At 46.4% G+C, this 26348-nt stretch overlaps 1 protein-coding gene across 2 annotated transcripts in view; it reads right to left on the bottom strand.

Annotated features, from left to right (window-relative positions):
* Window positions 1–3046: 3046 nt before the first annotated feature.
* Window positions 3047–26348, bottom strand: part of LOC146799813 (NACHT, LRR and PYD domains-containing protein 3-like) — a 919540-nt gene continuing 896238 nt past the window's right edge. For both annotated transcript variants that reach the window (XM_085620694.1, XM_085620695.1), the window contains exons 12-13: window positions 22985–23026; window positions 3047–5202 (exon numbers count right to left, since the gene is read on the bottom strand). In XM_085620694.1, coding sequence (XP_085476820.1) covers window positions 4943–5202; window positions 22985–23026 — 302 coding nt within the window. In that variant the 3' untranslated portion in view covers window positions 3047–4942. The remainder of the gene's footprint in view (window positions 5203–22984; window positions 23027–26348) is intronic.

Here is a 26348-nt window from a genome sequence, read left to right as displayed (position 1 = left end):
CTTTCATTTAGTAATTCAAGAGATTATAAGGTAAAACAAGCTGCTTTACATTCCTCTAAAGACTTAGGGGCAGATTTAGGTTCCCTGGCGCATCCCTGCAAATCAGCAGGGATGCGCCAGGGAAGATGCGTCACGCAAGTTTGCCCTTGCGCCACCGCAGATGCGCCGCATTTACAATGCGGTGCATCGTGGCGCAAGGACAAGCAGATGCGTGACGCATCTGCCGGCGTAAGGTTGGCACAGTGCTGAAGTTGTGTCCCAAGCGCGACCCAACTCCAGCACTGTTCCAACCTGCCCTATCCCTAACATGGTGCATCATGCATTACGCCTGCTTGAAGCAGGCGTAAGGATTTGCACCAGCGTCGGAAAAGTGACTGCGTGAAATCTTGTAGATTTCACTGCGTCACTTTTCCGAGGCTTTTTCCGACGTAACACCCACCCTGCATACATTAAACCTGACGCAGGTTTATTGTGGCGCAGGGCTTTACAACGTGACGCATCTCCCTAGATGCGTCACATTGTAAATCTGTAGCAGCACGGCGCTAGCTTTGCACCACCGCTGCGTCACAAAAGTGACGCAACGGCGGCGCAAAAGTGGGTCACGGGGCTTGTCAATCTGCCCCAAAGCCTGAAGGCTGCTCTCCACAGCTACCACTAGGATAGCTTTCTTTAAACGGTTGTCTTAAACCTATCTACCATAAGAGTTGAATTGTACTGGTGCAAGGTGGCCACTTCAACTAGTGACCAGCATATATTAGGCCAACTTCTCACAGTGATCACTACTAGGTTTGTGCAATCACAAGAAGCACAAAAATACTAGAATAACTAACTTTCAGTGGAATTAAAAACAACACACTAAATGTATCTCAAACATTTTAATGACAATCTGTAATGATTTTATATAAACATGGATTAAATATAATCAGACACCCCCTGATGTCATCTCAGTGTGGCTGAATAAAAAAGACCAATCTTTCCTAATTCCTGAGGCTGAGGCAAGTGGACCCCGCGAGTGACGAGGGACCGCAATACCTGGGTACCAGGCACTATTTTCAAGTGCAACGCCTTCACGACGTTCTACAAACTTGTGCATTGGACCACGTGTGGTCCAAGCCTCCAGCAGGATTTCCACCGAAGATCAGAGGCCTACCTCATCCCGAGTGACCGTGGGCTCCTGTTGAGTGAATCCTCCCGAGGCATCTTCGTGATCCCTTGCCGGTTGGCTTGTGGGTCCCCTGAAGACTTTTCTGCAGTTCCAAAGGGCTCCCCTGGTTGCTCCAGGCCTGCCCTGACTTACCCTCGCTGGGTGAGTCCCTCAGACCTTGCTGGTCTGCACCGCTGACTTTTTCCACGAGACTTGCTGTTACCAAGGCTTGTTGGCTCCAATCTGGTCGCCGACACCGCAGTAAGCTGCAGACTTCGTGGGACACGCCGAATCTAGCTCCTGGTCATCGTCGACGCCTCCTGGACCTCGTGGCTGAAGAGTCAAGAGACCCGTGATCACCTGAAATCACCCGACGACTGTGGGCATCCAGCTTCCTTGCCCCGGGTCACTACCAAGTGACTTTGAACACTGTCTCCTCTGCTTTCAGGACTTCCTTCTTCTGAATCCAGCCTTGGATTCCACCGGACACTTCTCCCGTCTTCACAAGCAGCAAGTCTTCTTTGGCTCCCATTGAAAACGACGCCGCGACCCGACACCAAAAGACACCTATGCACCCGGCTTCCCTGGGTGAGGTAACTCCTGCACTACAGTGCTCCTGTGTGTGTTGGCTCTAGAACTACTTACCCTGTAAGTGACTTGCTTGTAGACTCTCCCGAAGTATCCTAAAACTTTAAAATTCCAACCGCCACTTGCTCCATTGAAGTCTATTGGGATTCGCTGCTGTGTTCTCACACTGCATGCGTCTCCCGTGGGTCCTTTACTTACCTGCCTTGGGTGGATTAGTGAGGCCCCAGCACTTCTGAATATCCTAGGCCTTGTCCCTTCGCAAGTCGAGATTCCTAAACCTCTTTTTTAGTATATGGTCTGGTACGCCCCTAGGGCCCCAGCCATATTTGTGCTTAACTTGTTGTGAAACGTTGATTTGTGCATATGTTCCTGACTTCTAATCTCATAAAGAGATTAGTAGAGTGTGTCTAGTAATAAATACATATATATTTTATATATATACCTGTGTGGTGTCCTTTCATTTAGTAATTCAAGAGATTATAAGGTAAAACAAGCTGCTTTACATTCCTCTAAAGACTTAGGGGCAGATTTAGGTTCCCTGGCGCATCCCTGCAAATCAGCAGGGATGCGCCAGGGAAGATGCGTCACGCAAGTTTGCCCTTGCGCCACCGCTGATGCGCCGCATTTACAATGCGGTGCATCGTGGCGCAAGAACAAGCAGATGCGTGACGCATCTGCCGGCGTAAGGTTGGCACAGTGCTGAAGTTGTGTCGCAAGCGCGACCCAACTCCAGCACTGTTCCAACCTGCCCTATCCCTAACATGGTGCATCATGCATTACGCCTGCTTGAAGCAGGAGTAAGGATTTGCACCAGCGTCGGAAAACTGACTGCGTGAAATCTTGTAGATTTCACTGCGTCACTTTTCCGAGGCTTTTTCCGACGTAACACCCACCCTGCATACATTAAACCTGACGCAGGTTTAATGTGGCTCAGGGCTTTACAACGTGACGCATCTCCCTAGATGCGTCACGTTGTAAGTCTGTAGCAGCACGGCGCTAGCTTTGCACCACCGCTGCGTCACAAAAGTGACGCAACGGCGGCGCAAAAGTGGGTCACGGGGCTTGTCAATCTGCCCCAAAGCCTGAAGGCTGCTCTCCACAGCTACCACTAGGATAGCTTTCTTTAAACGGTTGTCTTAAACCTATCTACCATAAGAGTTGAATTGTACTGGTGCAAGGTGGCCACTTCAACTAGTGACCAGCATATATTAGGCCAACTTCTCACAGTGATCACTACTAGGTTTGTGCAATCACAAGAAGCACAAAAATACTAGAATAACTAACTTTCAGTGGAATTAAAAACAACACACTAAATGTATCTCAAACATTTTAATGACAATCTGTAATGATTTTATATAAACATGAATTAAATATAATCAGACACCCCCTGATGTCATCTCAGTGTGGCTGAATAAAAAAGACCAATCTTTCCTAATTCCCTCTCAGAGAGACTGCCCCTGTTCACTGCATAACAAAGGGTCTACGTGTGACTGTGCCAGGTCATTGGATAAGAGTGAGACCATCTTTTCCTATATCACATGAGTGTGATTGCTAAAGGTCATTGGATAGGACCAAACTTTCCTGATTTCCTGTCAGTGTAATTGTTCCTGTTCATTTAATGACAAAGTGTTTATATGTTACTGCTCCAGGATATTTATTTCTAACAAATTATCAATCTTTCCTGATTTCTTCTCCGTGAGTTTCTTCTAGGTTACTGTATAACAAAGGGTGTTGATCTCTGATGCTCCAGGTCACGGGAAAGTATCAAACTTATCTGAGTTTCTCCCAGTGAGTATAGCAAAGAGACTATCTGTAATTTCCTCAGGTCACTTGATAACAAAGGGTCTATCTTTGATTACTCCAGGTCATTGGATACGTATGGGTTGATCTTTCCTGATTTCCTCTCAGTGAGACAGCTTTTGGTCATTGTATAACAAAGGGTCTATCTGTGATTACTCTAGGTCATTGGATTTTCTGATTTGCCCTCAGTAAGACTGCAGCAATTCACTGTATAACAAAGGGCCTGTCTATGATTGTATCAGGTCACTGCATAACAAAGGGTGTCTCTTTGTTTGCTCCAGGTCATTGGATAAGAATGGATCAAACTTTCCCCATTTCTTAATAGTGGGATTGTGTCAGATGATTGTTTAACAAGGGTTCTATCTGTGATTGCCCAAGGTTGCTGTATAACAAAGAGTCTATCTGTGATCGGCCCAGGTTGCTGTATTACAAAGGGCTATCTGTGATCACCCCAGGTTGCTGCATAACAAAAGTTCTATCTGTGATTGCCCCAGGTTTGGAGTTTCAAGGAGGACCCATGCCTCCCCCCTGCTCCATCGATTACATTGGCTACCCATGCTGCAGAGAGTGGAGTTCAAAAGCATATGTATTTGCCACAAAGCATTACACGGACAGGCGCCAGCCTATATAAAAGAAAGGCTCGAGCTCCATGAACCTAAACGCGTCTTGCGATCGTCGGGCTCCTTCTTATTGTCTCAACCACGCTTTAAGCTAACGACCAAAGGAGGCAGATGGTTCTCAGTGCAGGCCCCCATCGACAGGAATAAGCTGCCAGAGGCTCTTCGCAGAGAGCCCAATCTCCTCCGCTTTCGGAAGGCCTTGAAGACTCTACTCTTCAAGAACGCGTTCCCACTTCAATAATGAACTGCTAGACCCGCCATCTTCTATCTCTTCCATCTTTGTTCTGTACTTGGTCAGTAGCGCTTTGAGACCTGTCGGTGAGTTGGCGCGATACAAAACCCAGATACAAATACAAATACAAATACAAATAACAAAAGGTCTATCTGTGATTGCCCCAGGTTTCTGTATAACAAAGGGTCTATCTATGATCGCCCCAGGTTGATGTATAACAAAAGGTCTATCTGTGATTGCCCCAGGTTGCTGTATAACAAAAGGTCTATCTGTGATTGCCCCAGGTTTCTGTATAACAAAGGGTCTATCTATGATCGCCCCAGGTTGATGTATAACAAAAGGTCTATCTGTGATTGCCCCAGGATGCTGTACAACAAAAGGTCTATCTGTGATCTCCCCTGGTTGCTGTATAACAAAAGGTCTATCTGTGATTGCCCCAGGTTTCTGTATAACAAAGGGTCTATCTATGATCGCCCCAGGTTGCTGTATAACAAAAGGTATATCTGTGATTGCTTTTGGTCATTAGATAAGAAAGGATCAGTCTTTCCCAATTTCCAATCAGTTAGATTTCTCAAGGTCATTATATAACGAAGGGTCTTTCTTTTGAAGGGCGAGCAGGAACTCTTGCATTGACTCAGTTCCTTTCTTCATCACCATTTTAATCAGTTCTCTATTCCGTGAGCTTCTGGTCTTTTCTGCAACAACACATTCAACCTCTTCATCCGTGAGGACGCGTGCATCCTGCAGAATGTCCATTATGGATTCAACATTCCCCATTCTTTTGATGAGTCTGCGTCTGTGTTTCTTAATAAAAGGTTCTGATGCAGGAAAAGAAACAAAAAGAGAGTTGTAGTGAATGAAAGTAACCCTCCTCATATTCTTCTGACAAAGACAAAGGAAAGAATTTAAACAAGCATTGACAAAGCCAGACACTCTGACTTTTAATATGTCCAGGAAGACGTTCATATTATGACATTAATGAAAAGGGAGGTAACAAATATAAACGAAGGAGAGCAGGTGGCATGTGTTTATTGTTTTCTGTAATGCATCGTATGGTAAACGTAGTTATGCAGATATATGTAATGAAAAATAATCATAAATACGGTTAATTTATATGATCCCCTATAATTCTATACATTAAATGTTGTTTTATAATTCTATACATTAAATGTTGTTTGTACTTCACTTTTATTGATGTACAAGCCTGCCTACAAATGTATGCATAAAATAATTTAATTTAAAATGTAAAGAGAAGAGGAAGCACCAGGGAAGAGGAACCGTATTTCCAAAACACAAGGAATTTTGCTCTGCTGACAGACATACTTGTTCTGTGATTGGGAGGAATGTACACTGTGGCCACCAGTACAGGAACTGTTCTTTGTGTTAGAGAAGCTTGTGCTGCTGCTGCTTGTCCTTAAACTGTTCTTTGCGACAGAGCCGCTTGCTCTGCTGTCTGTCCGGTAACTGTTCTTTGTGTTAGAGAAGCTTGCACTGCTCCTGTAACTTGTCCTGTAACTGTTCTTTGTGTTAGAAAATCTTGCACTGCTGCTGCCTGTCCTTAAACTGTTCTCTGATACAGAGCGGCTTGCTCTGCTGTCTGTCCTGTAACTGTTCTTTGTGTTAGAGAAGCTTGCACCGCTGCCGTCTGCCATGTAATAGTTTTTTGTGTTAGAGACACTTGAGCTGCAGTTTCCTGTCCTGTACTGTTCTTTGTGTTAGAGACGCTTGCACTGCTATCACCTGCCCTTTAACAGTTCTCTGTGTTAAAAAGGCTTGCACAGCTACCTGTTCAATAACTTTTCTTTGTGTTAGAGAAATTTGCGCTGCTCCCACCTGTCCTGTAACTGTTATGTGTGATGGAGAAGCCTGCGCTGCTGCAACCTGTCCTTTTAACTGCTCTTCGTGTTAGAGAAGCTTGCACTGCTGCCACCTGTCCTGTAACTGTTCTTTGTGTTAGAGAAGCTTGCACTGCTGCCGCCTGTCCATAACTGTTCATTGTGTTAGAGAAGTTTGCGCTTCTGCCACTTGTCCTATAGCTATTCTTTGTGTTACTGAAGCATGCGCTGCTACCTGTCCTGTAACTGTTATTTGCATTAGAGAAGCTTGCCCTGCTGCCGTCTGTCCAGTAACTGTTCTTAGTGTTAGAGAAGCTTGAACTGCTCCCACCTGTCCTGTAACAGTTCTTTGTGTTAAGGAAGCTTGCACTGCTCCCACCTGTCGTGTAACAGTTCTTTGTGTTAGAGAAGCTTGCGCTGCTGCCACCAGTCCTTTAACTTTTCTTTGTGTTAGAGAAGTTTACGCTGCTGTTACTTTTCTTGTAACTGTTCCTTATGTTAGAGAAGCTTGCGCTGTTGCCGCCTGTCCTATAACTGTTTTGTGCTTGAGAAGCTTGCGCTGCTGTTACTTCTCTTGTAACTGTTCTTTATGTTAGAGAAGCTTGCGCTGTTGCTGCCTGTCCTGTAACCGTGTTGTGTTAGAGAAGCTCGCGCTACTGTTACCTGTGTTGTAACTGTTTTTGTGTTATAGAAGCTTGCTCTGCTGTTACCTGTGTTGTAACTGTTTTTGTGTTAGAGAAGCTTGTGCTGCTGTTACCTGCGTTGTAACTGTTTTTGTGTTAGGGAAGCTTGCCCTCTTGTTACCTGAGTTGTAACTGTTTTTGTGTTAGAGAATCTTGCGCTGCTGTTACTTTTCCTGTAACTGTTTTTCTGTTAGAGAAGCTTGCGCTGCTACCTGTGTTGTAACTTTTTTTGTTAGAGAAGCTTGCACTGTATTACCTGTGTTGTAACTGTTTTTGTGTTAGAGAAGCTTGCACTGCTGTTACCTGTGTTGTAACTGTTTTTTGTGTTAGAGAAGCTTGTACTATATTACCTGTGTTGTAACTGTTTTTGTGTTAGAGAAGCTTGCGCTGCTGTTACCTGTGTTGTAACTGTTTTTTGTGTTAGAGAAGCTTGCGCTGCTGTTACTTGTCCTATAACTGTTTTTGTGTTAGAGAAGCTTGCGCTGCTGTTACCTGTGTTGTAACTGTTTTTTTGTTAAGCGAAGTTTGCACTGCTGTTACTTGTCCTGTAACTGGTTTTGTGTTAGAGAAGCTTGCACTGCTGTTACTTGTCCTGTAACTGTTTTTTGTTAGAGAACCTTGCGCTGTTGTTACCTGTGTTGTAACTGTTTTGGTGTTAGAGAAGCTTGCACTGCTGTTACTTGTCCGGTAAGTGTTTTTTGTTAGAGAAGCTTGTGCTGCTGTTGCTTGTCTTGTAACTGCTTTTGTGTTAGAGAAGGCTGCTGGCAATGCTATTGCTACATTTTAAATTGTTTGTTATTGACAACATATAGTGCTATGAGGAAGAGTGGCAGTGGGGTGGAGGGTGTAGAGCAGTGCAGCTTTCAAAAATCAGCTCTGTATCCTATACTCTGCTTTTACATTCTGCTTCTCCATCATCTTATTCTTAATCTACATCTTTGCCTTTTCTCTCACTCAATTCCTCTCTCACTTTCTCTTCCTTTTTCACCTCTTTCGTTCAGTTCCTTTGTCCCTGTCCAATTCGCTCTCTATTTATCTCTTTCTGTTGCTCCCCTTTACTATTTTTCTCCATTCCTTTTTGTAGTTCTTCATCTCTTTATTTTTTCACACTTTCTCTTTATTCTTTTTCACTCTGTTTCAGCTTCCATATGTCTGCAAACATACAGAGTTGAATGGATGATTGAAAGCAGGGTCCTCAGGGTGAATCGAAACAGCTGAATGCATGGACTTGTGTGACGGCTCACCCTCATAAAGCTGTGTGACAGCTCACCCTCATGGGATTGTGTGACAGCTCACCCTCATGGACTTGTGTGACAGCTCACCCTCATGGACTTGTGTGACAGCTCACCCTCATGGAGCTGTGTGACAGCACACCCACATGGAGCTGTGTGACAGCTCACCGTCAAGGACTTGTGTGACAGCTCACCGTCAAGGACTTGTGTGACAGCTCACCCTCATGGAGCTGTGTGACAGCTCACCCTCATGGAGCTGTGTGACAGATCATCCTCATGGGATTGTGTGACAGCTCATCCTTATGGGATTGTGTGACAGCTCACCCTCATGGAGCTGTGTGACAGCTCACCCTCATGGAGCTGTATGACAGCTCACCCTCATGGGATTGTGTGACATCTCACCCTCATGGAGCTGTGTGACAGCTCACTCCCATGGATTTGTGTGACAGCTCATCCTCATGAGATTGTGTGACAACTCACCCTCATGGACTTGTGTGACAGCTCACCCTAATGGGATTGTGTGACAGCTCACCCTCGTCGGATTGTGTGACAGCTCACCCTCATGAGATTGTGTGACAGCTCACCCTCATGGAGCTGTGCCAGCTCACCCTCATGGGATTGTGTGAGAGCTCACCCTCATAGAATTCTGTGGCATTTTGTTGAATAAAGTTCTAACTGTAAAGTGTGCTTCACAATTCTTGGGCTCAGTTAATTGCCAAAATTAGAGAGAACCACCAGCCCAGCAGTCATCACTGTACATTGAAAGGAACCACCGGCCCAGCCGTCATCTCTGTATATTGAAAGGAACCACGGCCCAGCAGTCATCTCTGTACATTGAAAGGAACCACCGGCCAAGCGGTCCTCTCTGTACATTGAAAGGAACCACCGGCCCAGCGGTCCTTTCTGTACATTGAAAGGAACCACCGGCCCAACGGTCCTCTCTGTACATTGAAAGGGACCACCGGCCCAGCGGTCGTCTCTGTACATTGAAAGGAACCACCGGCCCAGCGGTCTTCTCTGTACATTGAAAGGAACCACCGACCCAGCGGTCTTCTCTGTACATTGAAAGGAACCACCGGCCCAGAGGTCGTCTCTGTACATTGAAAGAAACCACCGTCCCAGCGGTCTTCTCTGTACATTGAAAGGAATCACCGTCCCAGCGGTCCTCTCTGTACATTGAAAGGAACCACCGGCCCAGCGGTCATCTCTGTACATTGGAAGGAACCACCGGCCCAGCGGTCTTCTCTGTACATTGAAAGGAACCACCGACCCAGCGGTCTTCTCTGTACATTGAAAGGAACCACCGGCCCAGCGGTCGTCTCTGTACATTGAAAGAAACCACCGTCCCAGCGGTCTTCTCTGTACATTGAAAGGAATCACCGTCCCAGCGGTCCTCTCTGTACATTGAAAGGAACCACCGGCCCAGCGGTCATCTCTGTACATTGGAAGGAACCACCGGCCCAGCGGTAATCTCTATACATTGAAAGGAACCACCGGCCATCTCTGTACATTGAAAGGAACAACCAGCCCAGCGGTGCTCTCTTTACATTGGAAGGAACCACCGGCCCAGCGGTCATCTCTGTACATTGAAAGGAACCAGCGGTCATCTCTGTAAAGTGTACTTCACAATTCTTGAGCTCAGTTAATTGCCAAATTTAGAGAGAACCACCAGCAGTCCTCGCTGTACATTGAAAGGAACCACCGGCCAAGCGGTCCTTTCTGTACATTGAAAGGAACCACCGGCCAAGCGGTCCTCTCTGTACATTGATAGGAACCAGCGGTCCAGCAGTCATCTGTGTACATTGAAAGGAACCACTGGCCCAGCGGTCATCTCTGTACATTTAAAGGAACCACCGGCCCAGCGGTCATCTCTGTACATTGAAAGGAACCACCGGCCCAGCGGTCATACCTGTACATTGAAAGGAACCGCTGGCCCAGCAGTCCTCTCTATACATTGAAAGGAACCGATGGCCCAGCGGTCATCTCTGTACATTGAAAGGAACCACCGGCCCAGCAGTCATACCTGTACATTGAAAGGAACCGCCAGCCCAGCAGTCCTCTCTGTACATTGAAAGGAACCACCGGCCCAGCGTTCATCTCTGTACATTGAAAGGAACCACCGGCCCAGCGGTCATCTCTGTACATTGAAAGGAACCACCGGCCCAGCGGTCATCTCTGTACATTGAAAGGAACCGCTGGCCCAGCAGTCCTCTCTATACATTGAAAGGAACCACCGGCTCAGCGGTCATCTCTGTACATTGAAAGGAACCGCCGGCCCAGCGGTCATCTCTGTACATTGAAAGGAACCACCCGCCCAGCGGTCATCTCTGTACATTAAAAGGAACCACTGGCCCAGCGGTCACGTCTGTACATTGAAAGGAACCAGCGGTCCAGCAGTCATCTCTGTACATTGAAAGTAACCACCGGCCCAGCGGTCATCTCTGTACATGGAAAGGAACCACCTGCCCAGCGGTCATCTCTGAACATTGAAAGGAACCACCTGCCCAGCAGTCACATCTGTACATTGAAAGGAACCAGCGGTCCAGCAGTCATCTCTGTACATTGAAAGGAACCACCGGCCCAGCGGTCATCTCTGTACTTTGAAAGGAACCGCCGGCCCAGCGGTCATTTCTGTACTTTGAAAGGAACCACCGGCCCAGCGGTCATCTCTGTACTTTGAAAGGAACCGCCGGCCCTGCAGTCATCTCTGTACATTGAAAGGAACCACCGGCCCAGCAGTCAGGCCCAGCAGTCATCTATGTACATTGAAAGGAACCATCAGTCCAGTGACCATCTCTGTACATTGAAAGGAACCACAGGTCCAGCAGCCATCCCTGTACATTGAAATGAACCACCGGCCCAGCAGTCATCCCTGTACATTGAAATGAACCACCGGCCCAGCAGTCATCCCTGTACATTGAAAGGAACCACCGGCCCAGCGGTCATCTCTGTACTTTGAAAGTAACCACCGGCCCAGCGGTCATCTCTGTACATTGAAAAGAACCACCTTCACAGCAGTTCCTTCAACGTATAAATGTTTGGTGAATAGCCAACGTTGGTTTGAAGGCTGTTTACCTCACTTTTCCAAAGTTTTTATTTTTCAGAAACAAATTCCCAAAGGAGGAGTTTGTTTCTTACTAACAGAAAACGAATACCCCTACATCCTGAGACGGAACGAGGGAAGAAACTCTTTGTGATGTAAGCTCATTATATTTTATCTGTTCATGACCACCAGGTTTTCCTGGCAGTGGACAAAAAAGAAAAACCATGACATTGTCCACTCTATGTAGCACGGACAGTGTAATGTCTTCCCTCCACACGTCCTGCTTTGGGGTGGCTTCTCTGGACTACATTTGGGTATCCTTGGCGTACTTTCAATCAACAAGTAATTTGAAGTCATAGCAACTCTTGCCAGTGATCATGCGATCCTCATATGTGAAGTAAAGATCTCATGCCCTACTCGCATTAAAACAAGACTTGTAGGGAAAGAAGAAGAACTGGAGCCAAATAATAAAATGAAGTGGTCTGCGCAAATAATGATGATCAAGGGGTAATTGTGGACCAATTTCTGGACAAGATTCAGCGAGTAAACTGTGGCGCGACCGATCCAAACATCTGGGGCCTCCTGGCTGATTACCAAGGGAAAGATCTGGAAACTTGGGAAGGCCTGGTAAGGGAGAGAGTACTGGCCACGCCAAAATGGCAGCAAACAACAGGAATGAGTCTCCTTAGGAGAATGTTTCCTCTGCTCCCTATTTCCACCAGGAAGACTCTGATCCAGGCCCTGATTATGAGCAGAATTGACTATTGTAATGCCCTGCTGCTCGCTGCGCACGTAGCCTCACTGGGTAAATTGCAGGTCATACAAAATACGGCAGCCCGTCTGCTGACTGGCTTACCGTCTAGGACCCCCTCTCTGCCTCTGCTATCAAAGCTCCACTGGCTACCAGTGAACAAAAGAGTGGGATTTAAGATAGGATGTATGATCTTTAAGGCCTTAAACAAGCTTAGCCCCTCCTATCTTGCCAGGAAACTTAATATCTACACTCCTGGATGTTCACTCAGATCAGGCTCTAAAAGTCTCCTTTCGATCCCGAGAATTAATAAGGCACGAACTGTGGCAAAGCTTTCTCTTATCTGGCTCCGAGCTTTTGGAACAGCCTTCCTCAATACCTTCGCGCTGAAATGGCCCTTCTCCAGTTTAGAAAGATGATGAAAACCTATCTTTTCTAAGCTTATTGTGGGGGTAGTTATCTGTTACAAGCGCAGAGATACCCCTTGGGGTGATTCAGCGCTATATAAAATTATAAAATAATTAAATGAAATAGGGGCCCTAAAACATAGCCTAAATAATGTCTTGAAGGCTTAGCCGGGATAGGCGATGAATAAAGGGCTGCAAAGCCGGGTGGCTGCAATACGATCGGAATATAGGATAGCTCTCTTCGCCCAAAGGAGTAATAAAGAGAATCAAAGATGGATTGAAGCACATGAGTTTGTAAAATCAAAAAACCAGAGAAAATTCTGGCTCTGGATTAACAAATGCTCTCCCTCTAATAGACAGGCGTTTGCAGCCAACATCCCTCCCACAGAATGGGAAACATACATCAAAGGTCTATATATGGACCATCGCGTCGACGGTAATATCCTCAAAGCACCAGAACTGGGGCGCAATAGGCAATCAGCACCATGAAGCCTGGTCCTCTCAGAAGGTATCAATACGCCCGACCCAAGTAATAACAGCCATCAAATCAATGCATACGGGGTTGCCCCTGGAACAAGCAGCATCCTTTCTGCAGTATACAAGGGGGGCGGCAATGAGCTCCTGGACTCCTGCGTATCCTGGGATCTTAGGGGCATATGTATCAACATCTCCATTTGCGATTCTCAAATAGCGATTTTTAAAGAATCGCTATTTGAGAATTGCGAAACGGGATGTATTTAAAAAATCGCAAAACTTTAGCGATTTCTTAAAATTCCTTAATTGCAATTAGCAAATTGCGAAATTGCAATTAAGGAATACCTTTCCATTCATTTCTATGGGCCAGGAGACCCATAGGAATGAATAGGAAGTAATTCTCAAATTGCGATTCGCAATTTGCTAATCGCAATTTGAGAATAATTTCAAAGGTGCAAGGGTGTCATGATGACACCCTGATGCACCCCTGAAATGAGCATGTGTGCGCATATGGCGCACACATACATGCCCTAAGGGCATGTATGTGCGCCACGTGGCACTTTGTAAAATTGCAAAAAGTGCATTTTTAAAGGAAATCGCAAATTACCACCAACTAGAAGTTGGTGGTAATTTGCGATTTCTTAAGGATAATTCGCACAACTTGGGTGCGTGTTACATATCATTAAAGAAATCACAATTAGCGATTTCTTAAATGCTTACGCAAACTTAAGAAATCGCTAAATTAGCGATTCCTTAAATTTGCGTTGAGAATTTGCCTCATACATCCCGTTTTGCGAATTTTTAATCGCAAACGCTGTTTTTTGCGAATCGCAGCGTTTGCGATTAAAAATTCGGTTGATACATATGCCCCTTAGTGTTTTCAGGGTCTCATTTTGGAGGAAACTATTCTATGTTTGGCATTGCAATCGCTCCCGGTGGACTTCTCTTTCAAAATAAAAGTATGCGTCTTACTTTAGATCTCCTTTCAGTTTTGGGCATTGCTCGTCAGCTCTGTAACATTTTAGGAATAAGAAATTGCCTTTTACACGGTCGAGTCCTGAACTCGGTATGTTCATTTTGTCCTTGATTTTCGAGCCCACATGCCCTTTTGGAACTCTCCTTTCAGCTGTCGGTGCATGAGGGTTTACACCTACACACTGCGCGTGCTACACTGGATTGCGGTTTCTCGCGCATTGTTATCTTTACCTGCCACCATTTGTGACATTGCTTCTGTTTATTTGCCTGCTGTGTTATGGATTATATATATATTTAAAACAAAACGGACATCCTGTTTTTGTGTGAGTTCTACAGAGTGTGAGCCCACAGTGTGCTGGGCTTAGATACAGTTTGCTTTCCAAGCTTCCTGCGCGTGATATATACAAAAATGCATTTGGTGATAATCGCTTTATTGCCATTTTTGCTAGTTACATTTGGCACTTATGGGTTTTGTGTTGGTGACATTCTATGTCTGTGTGCCATACTCTGCTTAACAGCTCTTTATCTGCACATTTATCCTGCATGGCATAGTATGGTGGGTTCCTTTGGTTCATCATCCATACGTTCTTGGACTCTGGGTTACAATTCCTTCAAGGGTTCATTTGTACATTTCACATATGTACACCTTACACTTCTTTCTTCCTTACACTGGGATGGCAAAGGGTTCCAGCCCCATTCGCTATATATACACGCGCCTACACTGTCTTATTATGATTGTCGCCCTTACATAAGGCACCTTTGCTTGGGTTCCAGCCCCATTCGCTATATATACACGCGCCTACACTGTCTTATTATGATTGTCGCCCTTACATAGGGCACCTTTGCTTGGGTCACAGTCCCATTCGCTATATATACACGCGCCTACACTGTCTTATTATGATTGTCACCCTTACATGGGGCACCTTTGCTTGGGTTTCAGCCCCATTCGCTATATATACACGCGCCTACACTGTCTTATTATGATTGCCACCCTTACATAGGGCACCTTTGCTTGGGTCACAGTCCCATTCACATTCACGCAGGCACCCTTACTCAGGGCACCGTCTCATTGGTCACAGTCCCATTCACATTCACGCAGGCACCCTCACACAGGGCACCGTCTCATTGGTCACAGTCCCATTCACATTCACGCAGGCACCCTTACTCAGGGCACCGTCTCATTGGTCACAGTCCCATTCACATTCACGCAGGCACCCTTACTCAGGGCACCGTCTCATTGGTCACAGTCCCATTCACATTCACGCAGGCACCCTCACACAGGGCACCGTCTCATTGGTCACAGTCCCATTCACATTCACGCAGGCACCCTTACTCAGGGCACCGTCTCATTGGTCACAGTCCCATTCACATTCACGCAGGCACCCTTACTCAGGGCACCGTCTCATTGGTCACAGTCCCATTCACATTCACGCAGGCACCCTTACTCAGGGCACCGTCTCATTGGTCACAGTCCCATTCACATTCACGCAGGCACCCTCACACAGGGCACCGTCTCATTGGTCACAGTCCCATTCACATTCACGCAGGCACCCTTACTCAGGGCACCGTCTCATTGGTCACAGTCCCATTCACATTCACGCAGGCACCCTTACTCAGGGCACCGTCTCATTGGTCACAGTCCCATTCACATTCACGCAGGCACCCTTACTCAGGGCACCGTCTCATTGGTCACAGTCCCATTCACATTCACGCAGGCACCCTTACTCAGGGCACCGTCTCATTGGTCACAGTCCCATTCACATTCACGCAGGCACCCTTACTCAGGGCACCGTCTCATTGGTCACAGTCCCATTCACATTCACGCAGGCACCCTTACTCAGGGCACCGTCTCATTGGTCACAGTCCCATTCACATTCACGCAGGCACCCTTACTCAGGGCACCGTCTCATTGGTCACAGTCCCATTCACATTCACGCAGGCACCCTTACTCAGGGCACCGTCTCATTGGTCACAGTCCCATTCACATTCACGCAGGCACCCTTACTCAGGGCACCGTCTCATTGGTCACAGTCCCATTCACATTCACGCAGGCACCCTTACTCAGGGCACCGTCTCATTGGTCACAGTCCCATTCACATTCACGCAGGCACCCTTACTCAGGGCACCGTCTCATTGGTCACAGTCCCATTCACATTCACGCAGGCACCCTTACTCAGGGCACCGTCTCATTGGTCACAGTCCCATTCACATTCACGCAGGCACCCTTACTCAGGGCACCGTCTCATTGGTCACAGTCCCATTCACATTCACGCAGGCACCCTTACTCAGGGCACCGTCTCATTGGTCACAGTCCCATTCACATTCACGCAGGCACCCTTACTCAGGGCACCGTCTCATTGGTCACAGTCCCATTCACATTCACGCAGGCACCCTCACACAGGGCACCGTCTCATTGGTCACAGTCCCATTCACATTCACGCAGGCACCCTTACTCAGGGCACCGTCTCATTGGTCACAGTCCCATTCACATTCACGCAGGCACCCTTACTCAGGGCACCGTCTCATTGGTCACAGTCCCATTCACATTCACGCAGGCACCCTTACTCAGGGCACCGTCTCATTGGTCACAGTCCCATTCACATTCACGCAGGCACCCTCACACAGGGCACCGTCTCATTGGTCACAGTCCCATTCACATTCACGCAGGCACCCTTACTCAGGGCACCGTCTCATTGGTCACAGTCCCATTCACATTCACGCAGGCACCCTTACTCAGGGCACCGTCTCATTGGTCACAGTCCCATTCACATTCACGCAGGCACCCTTACTCAGGGCACCGTCTCATTGGTCACAGTCCCATTCACATTCACGCAGGCACCCTTACTCAGGGCACCGTCTCATTGGTCACAGTCCCATTCACATTCACGCAGGCACCCTTACTCAGGGCACCGTCTCATTGGTCACAGTCCCATTCACATTCACGCAGGCACCCTTACTCAGGGCACCGTCTCATTGGTCACAGTCCCATTCACATTCACGCAGGCACCCTTACTCAGGGCACCGTCTCATTGGTCACAGTCCCATTCACATTCACGCAGGCACCCTTACTCAGGGCACCGTCTCATTGGTCACAGTCCCATTCACATTCACGCAGGCACCCTTACTCAGGGCACCGTCTCATTGGTCACAGTCCCATTCACATTCACGCAGGCACCCTTACTCAGGGCACCGTCTCATTGGTCACAGTCCCATTCACATTCACGCAGGCACCCTTACTCAGGGCACCGTCTCATTGGTCACAGTCCCATTCACATTCACGCAGGCACCCTTACTCAGGGCACCGTCTCATTGGTCACAGTCCCATTCACATTCACGCAGGCACCCTTACTCAGGGCACCGTCTCATTGGTCACAGTCCCATTCACATTCACGCAGGCACCCTTACTCAGGGCACCGTCTCATTGGTCACAGTCCCATTCACATTCACGCAGGCACCCTTACTCAGGGCACCGTCTCATTGGTCACAGTCCCATTCACATTCACGCAGGCACCCTTACTCAGGGCACCGTCTCATTGGTCACAGTCCCATTCACATTCACGCAGGCACCCTCCCACAGGGCGTCTCATGGGTTATAGTCCCATATCGACAGGGCAGTACTGTTTTCCTCGTCATGGGGTTGACTTGTCATGAGCTGCCATGTCATGGGGTTTGCTCCCATTCTCACTGCTCCTCACCCTCCTGCCTAGGAGTAGAGGACGGCCATGGGTGTTAGTCCTATTGGCTGTTTTTTACTTTGTAATTTCTATGATGTTACATTGCTGTGTTATTTACGTAATGTCACACTCAATCATTTATTGTATTATCCATTGGGACATGGGGAGGAGTTTAGTGATACCGTTTGTCTCTTCGCTTCCTCTCTGTTTTCTTCAGTTCAGTTTTCCTATTGATGTCACTTCCTTTTCATCTTGGGAATGTGGACCATACACATTTCGCTGTTATTTCTTCTTTGGTATTCAGTCTTTCCCTTTCTGCAATGTTCTTGTTCTTACTTGTTCAGGAGGAATCTCTTCCTTCTCCCTGTGCTTGGGGTTTTCTTCTCTTCTGTTCCTTCGTGCCTTGTCCTTCTTTCCTTGCTTGCCTGCCTGGCCAGTGGGTGTGCGTAGGGTTTGTCTTTGGTACGTCTGTCTCTCTCCATTTCTTATTTCCTCTCTTGCATCTCACTGTCTTCTTCTTTCTATTTCATTGTTGTAGAGGTTGGGTTGATTCTTTTTGCTTACCTACACTTTACCCTCTCCTCCTTGCCTTCTCCCATCTATCTCCCCGCTCTGCTTTGCTTGCTCTTGTCCTTGCATCTCTCTGTTGTTCCTTCCTTGCTATCTGTCCTTTGTTCTCTCTCTTTATATTTTATTCACCTGGATTTCATATTGGATTTGTGCTGCTGTTGGAAGGAAAGGGGATATGTAGTATCTATCCTGCATATGTATCGTATTGTACTTTCCACCTCCTGCTCAGCCAGTGCCTGTGCTCTGTGATCAATAGAATGTTGGAGTCTGATGAGCCTCGGAATGATGGGACATAGAGAGGGGAAGGGACAGTGGAGCATGGGCTGAGCAGCAGGCAGGCTGCTCCTGGTGGGGCTCTCCTTCACAACTTATCTACTTGTTACCTGCTAGAATAAATCATATTTAATTACAACCTTCCTTCGTGGACCTCGTCACTACATAATAGCTCCCTTATTCCAAGAATATCTACTGGGGTCACCTATTTCAGAATCATGGGGGGGTCACTCTTGGTCCCCGTCCACAAGAAAGGCTCTCAATCATGCCCTTGGAACCATCGCCTGATTGTGCTTCTTGACACTGAAGGGAAGTGCGTTGCAAGCATTTTTAACAGAGAGCTCCAAGCTTGGGTAGAGGAAAAAATACCCCTGACTCAGACTGACTTTACAAAGGGCTGCCATATTGAGGAAAACCTTATTAGCCTCACCTACCTGAGTGAGACTATAAAGGTTACAGGGGGCAAGTCTCTCCACGTACTCAGCTGTGTATCTCGATGAAAACTCTGGTTCAAACTGAATGCTTGGGGCATTCCTCAAAATGTATTGAACGCTATTGTTGCCCTATACACTGACACATGGGTGAAGACAAGAGTCTGCATCGGATGGATCACCACAGATAAACAAACTGGACAAATAAAGGCCTGAAGCAAGGTTGCATACTGGCCTCGCTATTATTTAATCTGTACCTGGCTGACTTGCCAAGCCACCTTGAAACGTCAGGGGTCTTCATCCAAAAAATGGCTAGCCTCAATGTACAATCACTCCAGTATGTGGCTGATACAATCCTGGTGGAGCAAACGCCAATTGGCTTCAAAGGCTTTCTGATGCACTGGCCGGCTACTGCAGGTCCAACAACCTGGAAATCAATGTAACAAACACAAAGGTAATGACAATCTCTCGTAAACTGAAACAAGGGGGTCTTGGTTCATTGAGGGGAAGGCCATTGAAGTGGTTGACTCTTACAAGTATTTGGGGGTATGATGGACCATATCCCCAAAAACCACACATTAAGGTTCAATAGGGGACAGCAAACTCCCTGGAATGGGCCTTCCGCGAGTTGAAAAAACTCTCTGACGAACCCTGAACCAACCCCCCCTTGAAAGTAATGGGATGTAAATCTCCTCCCACTATTGCTAATGGGACTATGCTATTCAGAGATAAAGTGGCCAACTGGCTGGACAGAGCAAAGTCCTCCTGTTTTCGAAGAGTTTTTTCACTCCCAAACTGCACTCTTCATGCTCAAATTCGGCAAGAGTTTGGACTAGCTTCACAGCATTGGGTACCCAAAGCACCGTTTCTGGCTTACAGCCTCAAAGTGAAACAGGCCAAGAATCATACGTAGAGTACCATTTGTGAAATGCTTAAGTACCCTTACATCAAGCTAGCACCAGTATCCAAATCACGCCCTACAAGCACTGGGGGCAAATGACATATGGGTAAGCGGTCTGCTGCCGCCCTTGGCAGCCAAATTGCTGATTTAACAGGCAAAGCTAATATCATGGGAACATGATGCATGGTTAATTAAGAAATTGGCACATGGAGGGATGGCGTCCGCGCTGTAAGAGTCAGGATCCCTTCAGGATCCCTTCTGTCCTCTCTCTCGCTGCATCTTGGCCTGAGTAGGAAAAGTCAATTGATGAGTCTGCGGTTTGGACTAATCCCCTTGAAATCATACTGTTCTGGTCGCAGAGACTTGGGATGAGTCTGATAGGCAATGTCGCCTCTGCTCCAAGAGAGAGGAGTCATTAATGTGCATTCTCAGTATCTGTGGCAATTTGCTCTCTTTAAGGAAGTTTTGGTGCCCGGTATGGCGCATTTTAAATGTCAGGACCTGCAGAGGCACCATAGAAGCCTGCCTGAGAAGATAGTTAGCCCAGCTAGCCGCTCGTATTGTGAAATTTATGAAGTCAGTAGCCATGCTGTTTGGGTCCCCTTAGACCTGGGTACCTCCTTTAGCTGAATCCCTCCCATATAAAATGATCATCTTGTTAACCTGTTTTCTCAGTCTGGTCCTTACTTTTGAACATGAAGAATGGTTGAAGGGGGTAATGGGGAGCTTTTTAGATGGTGGAGAAAGGGTTGCTTTCCACCCATCAAACACATATGTATTTTTATAATAGTTTTTAAACTTTTTAATTCCTTTTATTTAACTGTGTATTTTTAATCGGTTTGGGGGTTCTCAAATGCAATGATTTAATTTATTTATTCTGCTTGGGGATTGTCAAATGCAATGATTTTAATTAATTGTGCGAATAAAGATCTGTTTTATCCTATCCTCACTCCAAAGGCCACTACTCTGTCGCCCATTGATGGAAGTTTTTTCTCGACTGAAAACTTAGGGGCTCATTTATGAGTCCTTGCGTCACTTTTGCGCCGCCGGTGCGTCACTTTTTGTGACGCATCAGCGGCGTAAAAACTGGACCTTGTTGCACCATATTTACAAAGTGACGCATCTAGGTAGATGCGTCACTTTGTAAACCCCTGCGCTACATTATACCTGCGTCAGGTATAATGTATGCAGGGTGGGTGTTCCCACGTAAGTAAGCATCGTAGAAGCAATGCAGTGAAATCTACGAGATTTCACTGCGCCACTTCTAGGGTGCAAATGCGTCAATATCTTGCGCCTGCCTCACAGCAGGCGTAAGACTGACGCAGGCCCTTTCACATGGGGCTTGCCCCATGTGAAAGGACACATTGCTGGAGTTGCGTCACTTTCGTGACACACTCAAGCAATGCGTCACTTTTGCGCCTACAGATACGTCAGAAATACTGATGTATCTGTGACTCCTTGCGACATGATGCGTCATACTGTAAATATGACGCCTTATTGGAGTCGCAGGGAGGGCGCAGGGAAAAGTGACGCATCAATGTTTTCACGCAGTGTTGCGTCACTTTTCATAAATGAGGCCCTCTAGGTTCACTAATCTCAAACTGAGGTGTGCACATTGAGGGTTTGGCAGAATTTTTTTACTAGAAAGGACTCATTGTTGCAGTAACGCATCGTTGAGTCAAAATTACTTGCGCCTGCGGCAAAAATCCTTATGATGCCATGGATGCGCTGTATTTACAATACGGGACTCCATGGCACAAGGGCCCACAGACGCATCAGTATGGCATGAGGCCCAAAAGTGGCGCACTGCTGTAGTTGGATATCAGGCTGAATCACCTACAGCAATGCGTCAAAACAGCAGAGGCGATGCGTTAGTATTAACTGGAAAAAGAAGCCTACTGTATGGGGGCCAGGTGAAAAACTCACCTTGGACTCTTATGTTGGTCCTGCATGTCTTGCATACAAGTGGGCATAGGGCACTTGTGTGTCCCACTATACTTACGTATGTGTGACATATTGTGTGAGTCTACTATGTGTGTGAATGCAAGTCATGAATGTTGTGTACTGTGACATTGACTGTGTTACCTGCCTTATGTGTGCACTTACCTGTTGAGGGATTGTGATTTCCTTGCAGATTATATTGTTGGAAGTAAGTTGAGCTGCTCCGGTTCCTATGCCACAGTCAATGAGTGGTAAAGCCAGGGATTTAGAGGCATAGGAATGTTGATGCAATGCAAGCGCAGCGGACCGTTTATCGACAATTCGTCACTTTTCCAAAAAGTCATAAATACCACTGCATCCGTTTTACGGGGGATTTTACGTGGGAATGCCTACCTTGTATATATTAATTCTAATGCGACGCAGCTGATTCCGACAAAGGTAAAAACAGACGCAAGCTGATGAAAAGTGATGCACCTGCCTAGATGCATCATCTTGTAAATATGGAGCAAAGAAAGTGCTGCCGGTGTGTTAAAAAAATGACGCAACTGCACTGCAAGATCCTTGTAAGTATGCCCCCTGGTATTTAGTCGCGCTTGTCCATCAAACTCTAAATGGGGCATTAAATGTTCTCATATTTGGTGGATGACGAGGGAACAGACCCTTATAGACATCCTTATCCTAGTCCCTAACCCTGAGCTGCTCGGCCCCCAGCCTGATGGCAATGCACTTAACACACTTGAGAATCAAAACACGTATGCCCCACCGTAGTGCCACTCATCGAAAAAGTCTTTTATGTGCGCCTTTGCTTATGGAAACGCTGCACGTGGCAGTGTGACACCCTCTCTACGTGATGTTCACCTCCCGGTCAGAGAGGCAGGAGGACTTTTAAAGAAGTAGCAAAGAGATAAAATGAAAAACTGTACAGACAATACAATTACTTCTTTCACTTCACAAACCGTTTCGTCAGCAGGTCTGCTGCAAACTCGCTCATTTGACTTTGAGTCCAGCACCGAACTGAGTTAATTGTCTACAAAGGCTGCCAATGCTGGTAAACTAACGTTGACATGCTCTTTGCAAAAGCAGACAGCTTTCTCTCAATGGTAAAAAGCATTTTCAGGTTTGTTCAAAACCACCAGGTAAGAGGATTCTCTGGAACATAAACACTCACTCACACACATGCATGCGCACACATACACACACACATGCACGTGCACATGCACGCATACACATACTCACACACACACCGAACCAGTGTACTTAGAAACAACACGCATCTCCACATTACAATCCTGCAAGTCTAGGGAAAGCTAAAATCAGCTAAATATTCAATTATTTAATGTCTGTGGAATGTAATTTAAAAAATATAAACAATTCAGTACATAATTGACTATAGAATTCAATTATACTCACCCGGTGCCCTTAGGATTTCTAATAACTTGGAATCAATATCATCTAAAAATAGAAATAACAAATGTTAATCAAGTATTTTATTTGGTTTGTCCAAAACTATGTTTCAAAATACAATCAGGTGGGTGACCGTCAGTACAGTGTCAAGAAAAGTATCTAAGATATCAACTACCTGCTCCAGGTTCATCCTCAATAAGCTTCTAAAGTGTCAGTGGAAGTGTACCTGCTCCAGGTTCATCCACAAGTAGGGTCTGAAGTGTCAGTGGAAGTGTACCTGCTCCAGGTTTATCCACAAGTATGGTCCAACATGTCAGTGGAAGTGTACCTGCTTCAGGTTCATGCACAAGTAGGGTCTAAAGTGTCAGTGGAAGTGTGTCTGCTCCAGGTTCATCCACAAGTAGGGTCTAAAGTGTCAGTGGAAGTGTGTCTGCTCCAGGTTCATCCACAAGTAGGGTCTAAAGTGTCAGTGGAACTGTACCTGCTCCAGGTTTATCCCCAAGTATGGTCCAACATGTCAGTGGAAGCGTACCTGCTCCAGGTTCATGCACAAGTAGGGTCTAAAGTGTCAGTGGAAGTGTGTCTGCTCCAGGTTCATCCACAAGTAGGGTCTAAAGTGTCAGTGGAAGTGGAATTCTATCTGCTCCAGGTTCATCCACAAGTAGGGTCTAAAGTCTCAGTGGAAGTGTACCTGCTCAAGGTTCAGAATGGGTAAAAGGGAAGGGAAAAGATAATTAAAACAAAGTGTGCAAAAAGTTATATAGTAACTCTAGATAATATCCCAGTGCTGCATTAATGGAAATATATATAAAGATAAGAAAGAAGCTAAAAAAAATTATTGACAAAATATTTTTTCTTTTTTTTATATAGTATTTTCTATGAATAGATAAATATTCCTATAAGCTCTTATTTTGTTGATACAAAAAGTATGTACATAGACAATAATGATTTCTAAAATGACTGTTATTTGAGTGATACACAAAACTATGGACATATTCTGACAAGTAACATAACCAAAAGTATATATATACATGAAACAGGACAAAACCCTAGTGATGATGACTTTCTTCACACTTCACACAACGCGTTTCGGCTAAGCCTTCATCAGGTGTCCGTTGTTTGTGATTTAACTCGCTCGTGGCAAGAGCAGGACCCCGCACCTTCGTTCCTTCGGCAGGGCAGTTGCAATCGAGCTCGGTGTAGGCTCGGCCCTTCACTAGGCCATGTTGCATTGCAGCGGCTGACAAGTAGGGTCTAACATGTTAGTGGAAATGTACCTGGTCCAGGTTCATCGACAAGTAGGGTCTAAAGTGTCAGTGGACATGTACCTGCTCCAGATTCATCCACAAGTAGGGTCTAAAGTGTCAGTGGAAGTGTACCTGCTCAAGGTTCATGCACAAGTAGGGTCCAAAGTGTCAGTGGAAGTGTACCTGCTCCAGGGTTATCCACAAGTAGGGTCTAACATGTCAGTGGAAGTGTGTCTGCTCCAGGTTCATAAACAAGTAGGGTCTAAGGTGTCAGTGGAAGTGTACCTGCTCCAGGAGCATCCACAAGTAGGGTCTAAAGTGTCAGTGGAAGTGGAATTCTATCTGCTCCAGGTTAATCCACAAGTAGAGTCTAAAGTGTAAGTGGAAGGGTACCTGCTCCAGGTTCATGCACAAGTAGGGTCCAAAGTGTCAGTGGAAGTGTACCTGCTCCAGGTTTATCCACAAGTAGGGTCTAACATGTCAGTGGAAGTGTGTCTGCTCCAGGTTCATAAACAAGTAGGGTCTAAAGTTTCAGTGGATGTGTACCTGCTCCAGGAGCATCCACAAGTAGGGTCTAAAGTGTCAGTGGAAGTGTACCTGCTCCAGGAGCATCCACAAGTAGGGTCTAAAGTGTCAGTGGAAGTGTGTCTGCTCCAGGTTCATGCACAAGTAGGGTCTAACATGTCAGTGGAAGTGTACCTGGTCCAGGTTCATCGACAAGTAGGGTCTTAAGTGTCAGTGGACGTGTACCTGCTCCAGGTTCATCCACAAGTAGGGTCTAACATGTCAGTGGAAATGTACCTGGTCCAGGTTCATCGACAAGTAGGGTCTAAAGTGTCAGTGGACATGTACCTACTCCAGATTCATCCACAAGTAGGGTTTGAGGTGTCAGTGGAAGTGTACCTGCTCCAGGTTCATCCACAAGTAGGGTTTGAAGTGTCAGTGGAAGTGTACCTGCTCCAGGTTCATCCACAAGTAGGGTCTAACATGTCAGTGGAAGTGTCCCTGGTACAGGTTCATCCACAAGTAGGGTCTAAAGTGTCAGTGGACGTGTACCTGCTACTGGTTCATCCACAAGTAGGGTCTAAAGTGTCAGTGGAAATTTACCTGCTCCAGGTTCATTCACAAGTATGGTCTAAAGATTCAGTGGAAGTGTACCTGCTCCAGGTTCATCCACAAGTAGGGTCTAACATGTCAGTGGAAATGTACCTGGTCCAGGTTCATCGACAAGTAGGGTCTAAAGTGTCAGTGGACATGTACCTGCTCCAGATTCATCCACAAGTAGGGTCTAAAGTGTCAGTGGAAGTGTACCTGCTCCAGATTCATCCACAAGTAGGGTCTGAAGTGTCAGTGGAAGTGTACCTGCTCCAGGTTTATCCACAAGTAGGGTCTAACATGTCAGTGGAAGTGTACCTGGTCCAGGTTCATCGACAAGTAGGGTCTAAAGTGTCAGTGGACATGTACCTGCTACTGGTTCATCGACAAGTAGGGTCTAAAGTGTCAGTGGAAGTGTACCTGGTCCAGGTTCATCGACAAGTAGGGTCTAAAGGGTCAGTGGATGTGTACCCGCTTCAGGTTCATCCACAAGTAGGGTCTAAAGTGTCAGTGGAAGTGTACCTTCTCCAGGTTCATCCACAAGTAGGGTCTAAAGTGTCAGTGGAAGTGTACCTGCTCCAGGTTCATCCACAAGTAGGGTCTAAAGTGTCAGTGGACGTGTACCTGCTCCAGGTTCATCCACAAGTAGGGTCTAACATGTCAGTGGAAATGTACCTGGTCCAGGTTCATCGACAAGTAGGATCTAAAGTGTCAGTGGACATGTACCTGCTCCAGATTCATCCACAAGTAGGGTCTAAAGTGTCAGTGGAAGTGTACCTGCTCCAGATTCATCCACAAGTAGGGTCTAAAGTGTCAGTGGAAGTGTACCTGCTCCAGGTTTATCCACAAGTAGGGTCTAACATGTCACTGGAAGTGTACCTGGTCCAGGTTCATCCACAAGTGGGGTCTAAAGTGTCAGTGGACGTGTACCTGCTACTGGTTCATCCACAAGTAGGGTCTAAAGTGTCAGTGGAAATGTACCTGCTCCAGGTTCATTCACAAGTATGAATCCAACAAGGATCTGGCAG

The sequence above is a fragment of the Triturus cristatus genome, chromosome 8 (genome assembly GCF_964204655.1).
Source record: "Triturus cristatus chromosome 8, aTriCri1.1, whole genome shotgun sequence".
NCBI lineage: Eukaryota > Metazoa > Chordata > Amphibia > Caudata > Salamandridae > Triturus > Triturus cristatus.
The sequence above is the reverse complement of the archived record's forward strand: the minus strand, read 5'-3'. Positions and strand labels throughout refer to the sequence as shown.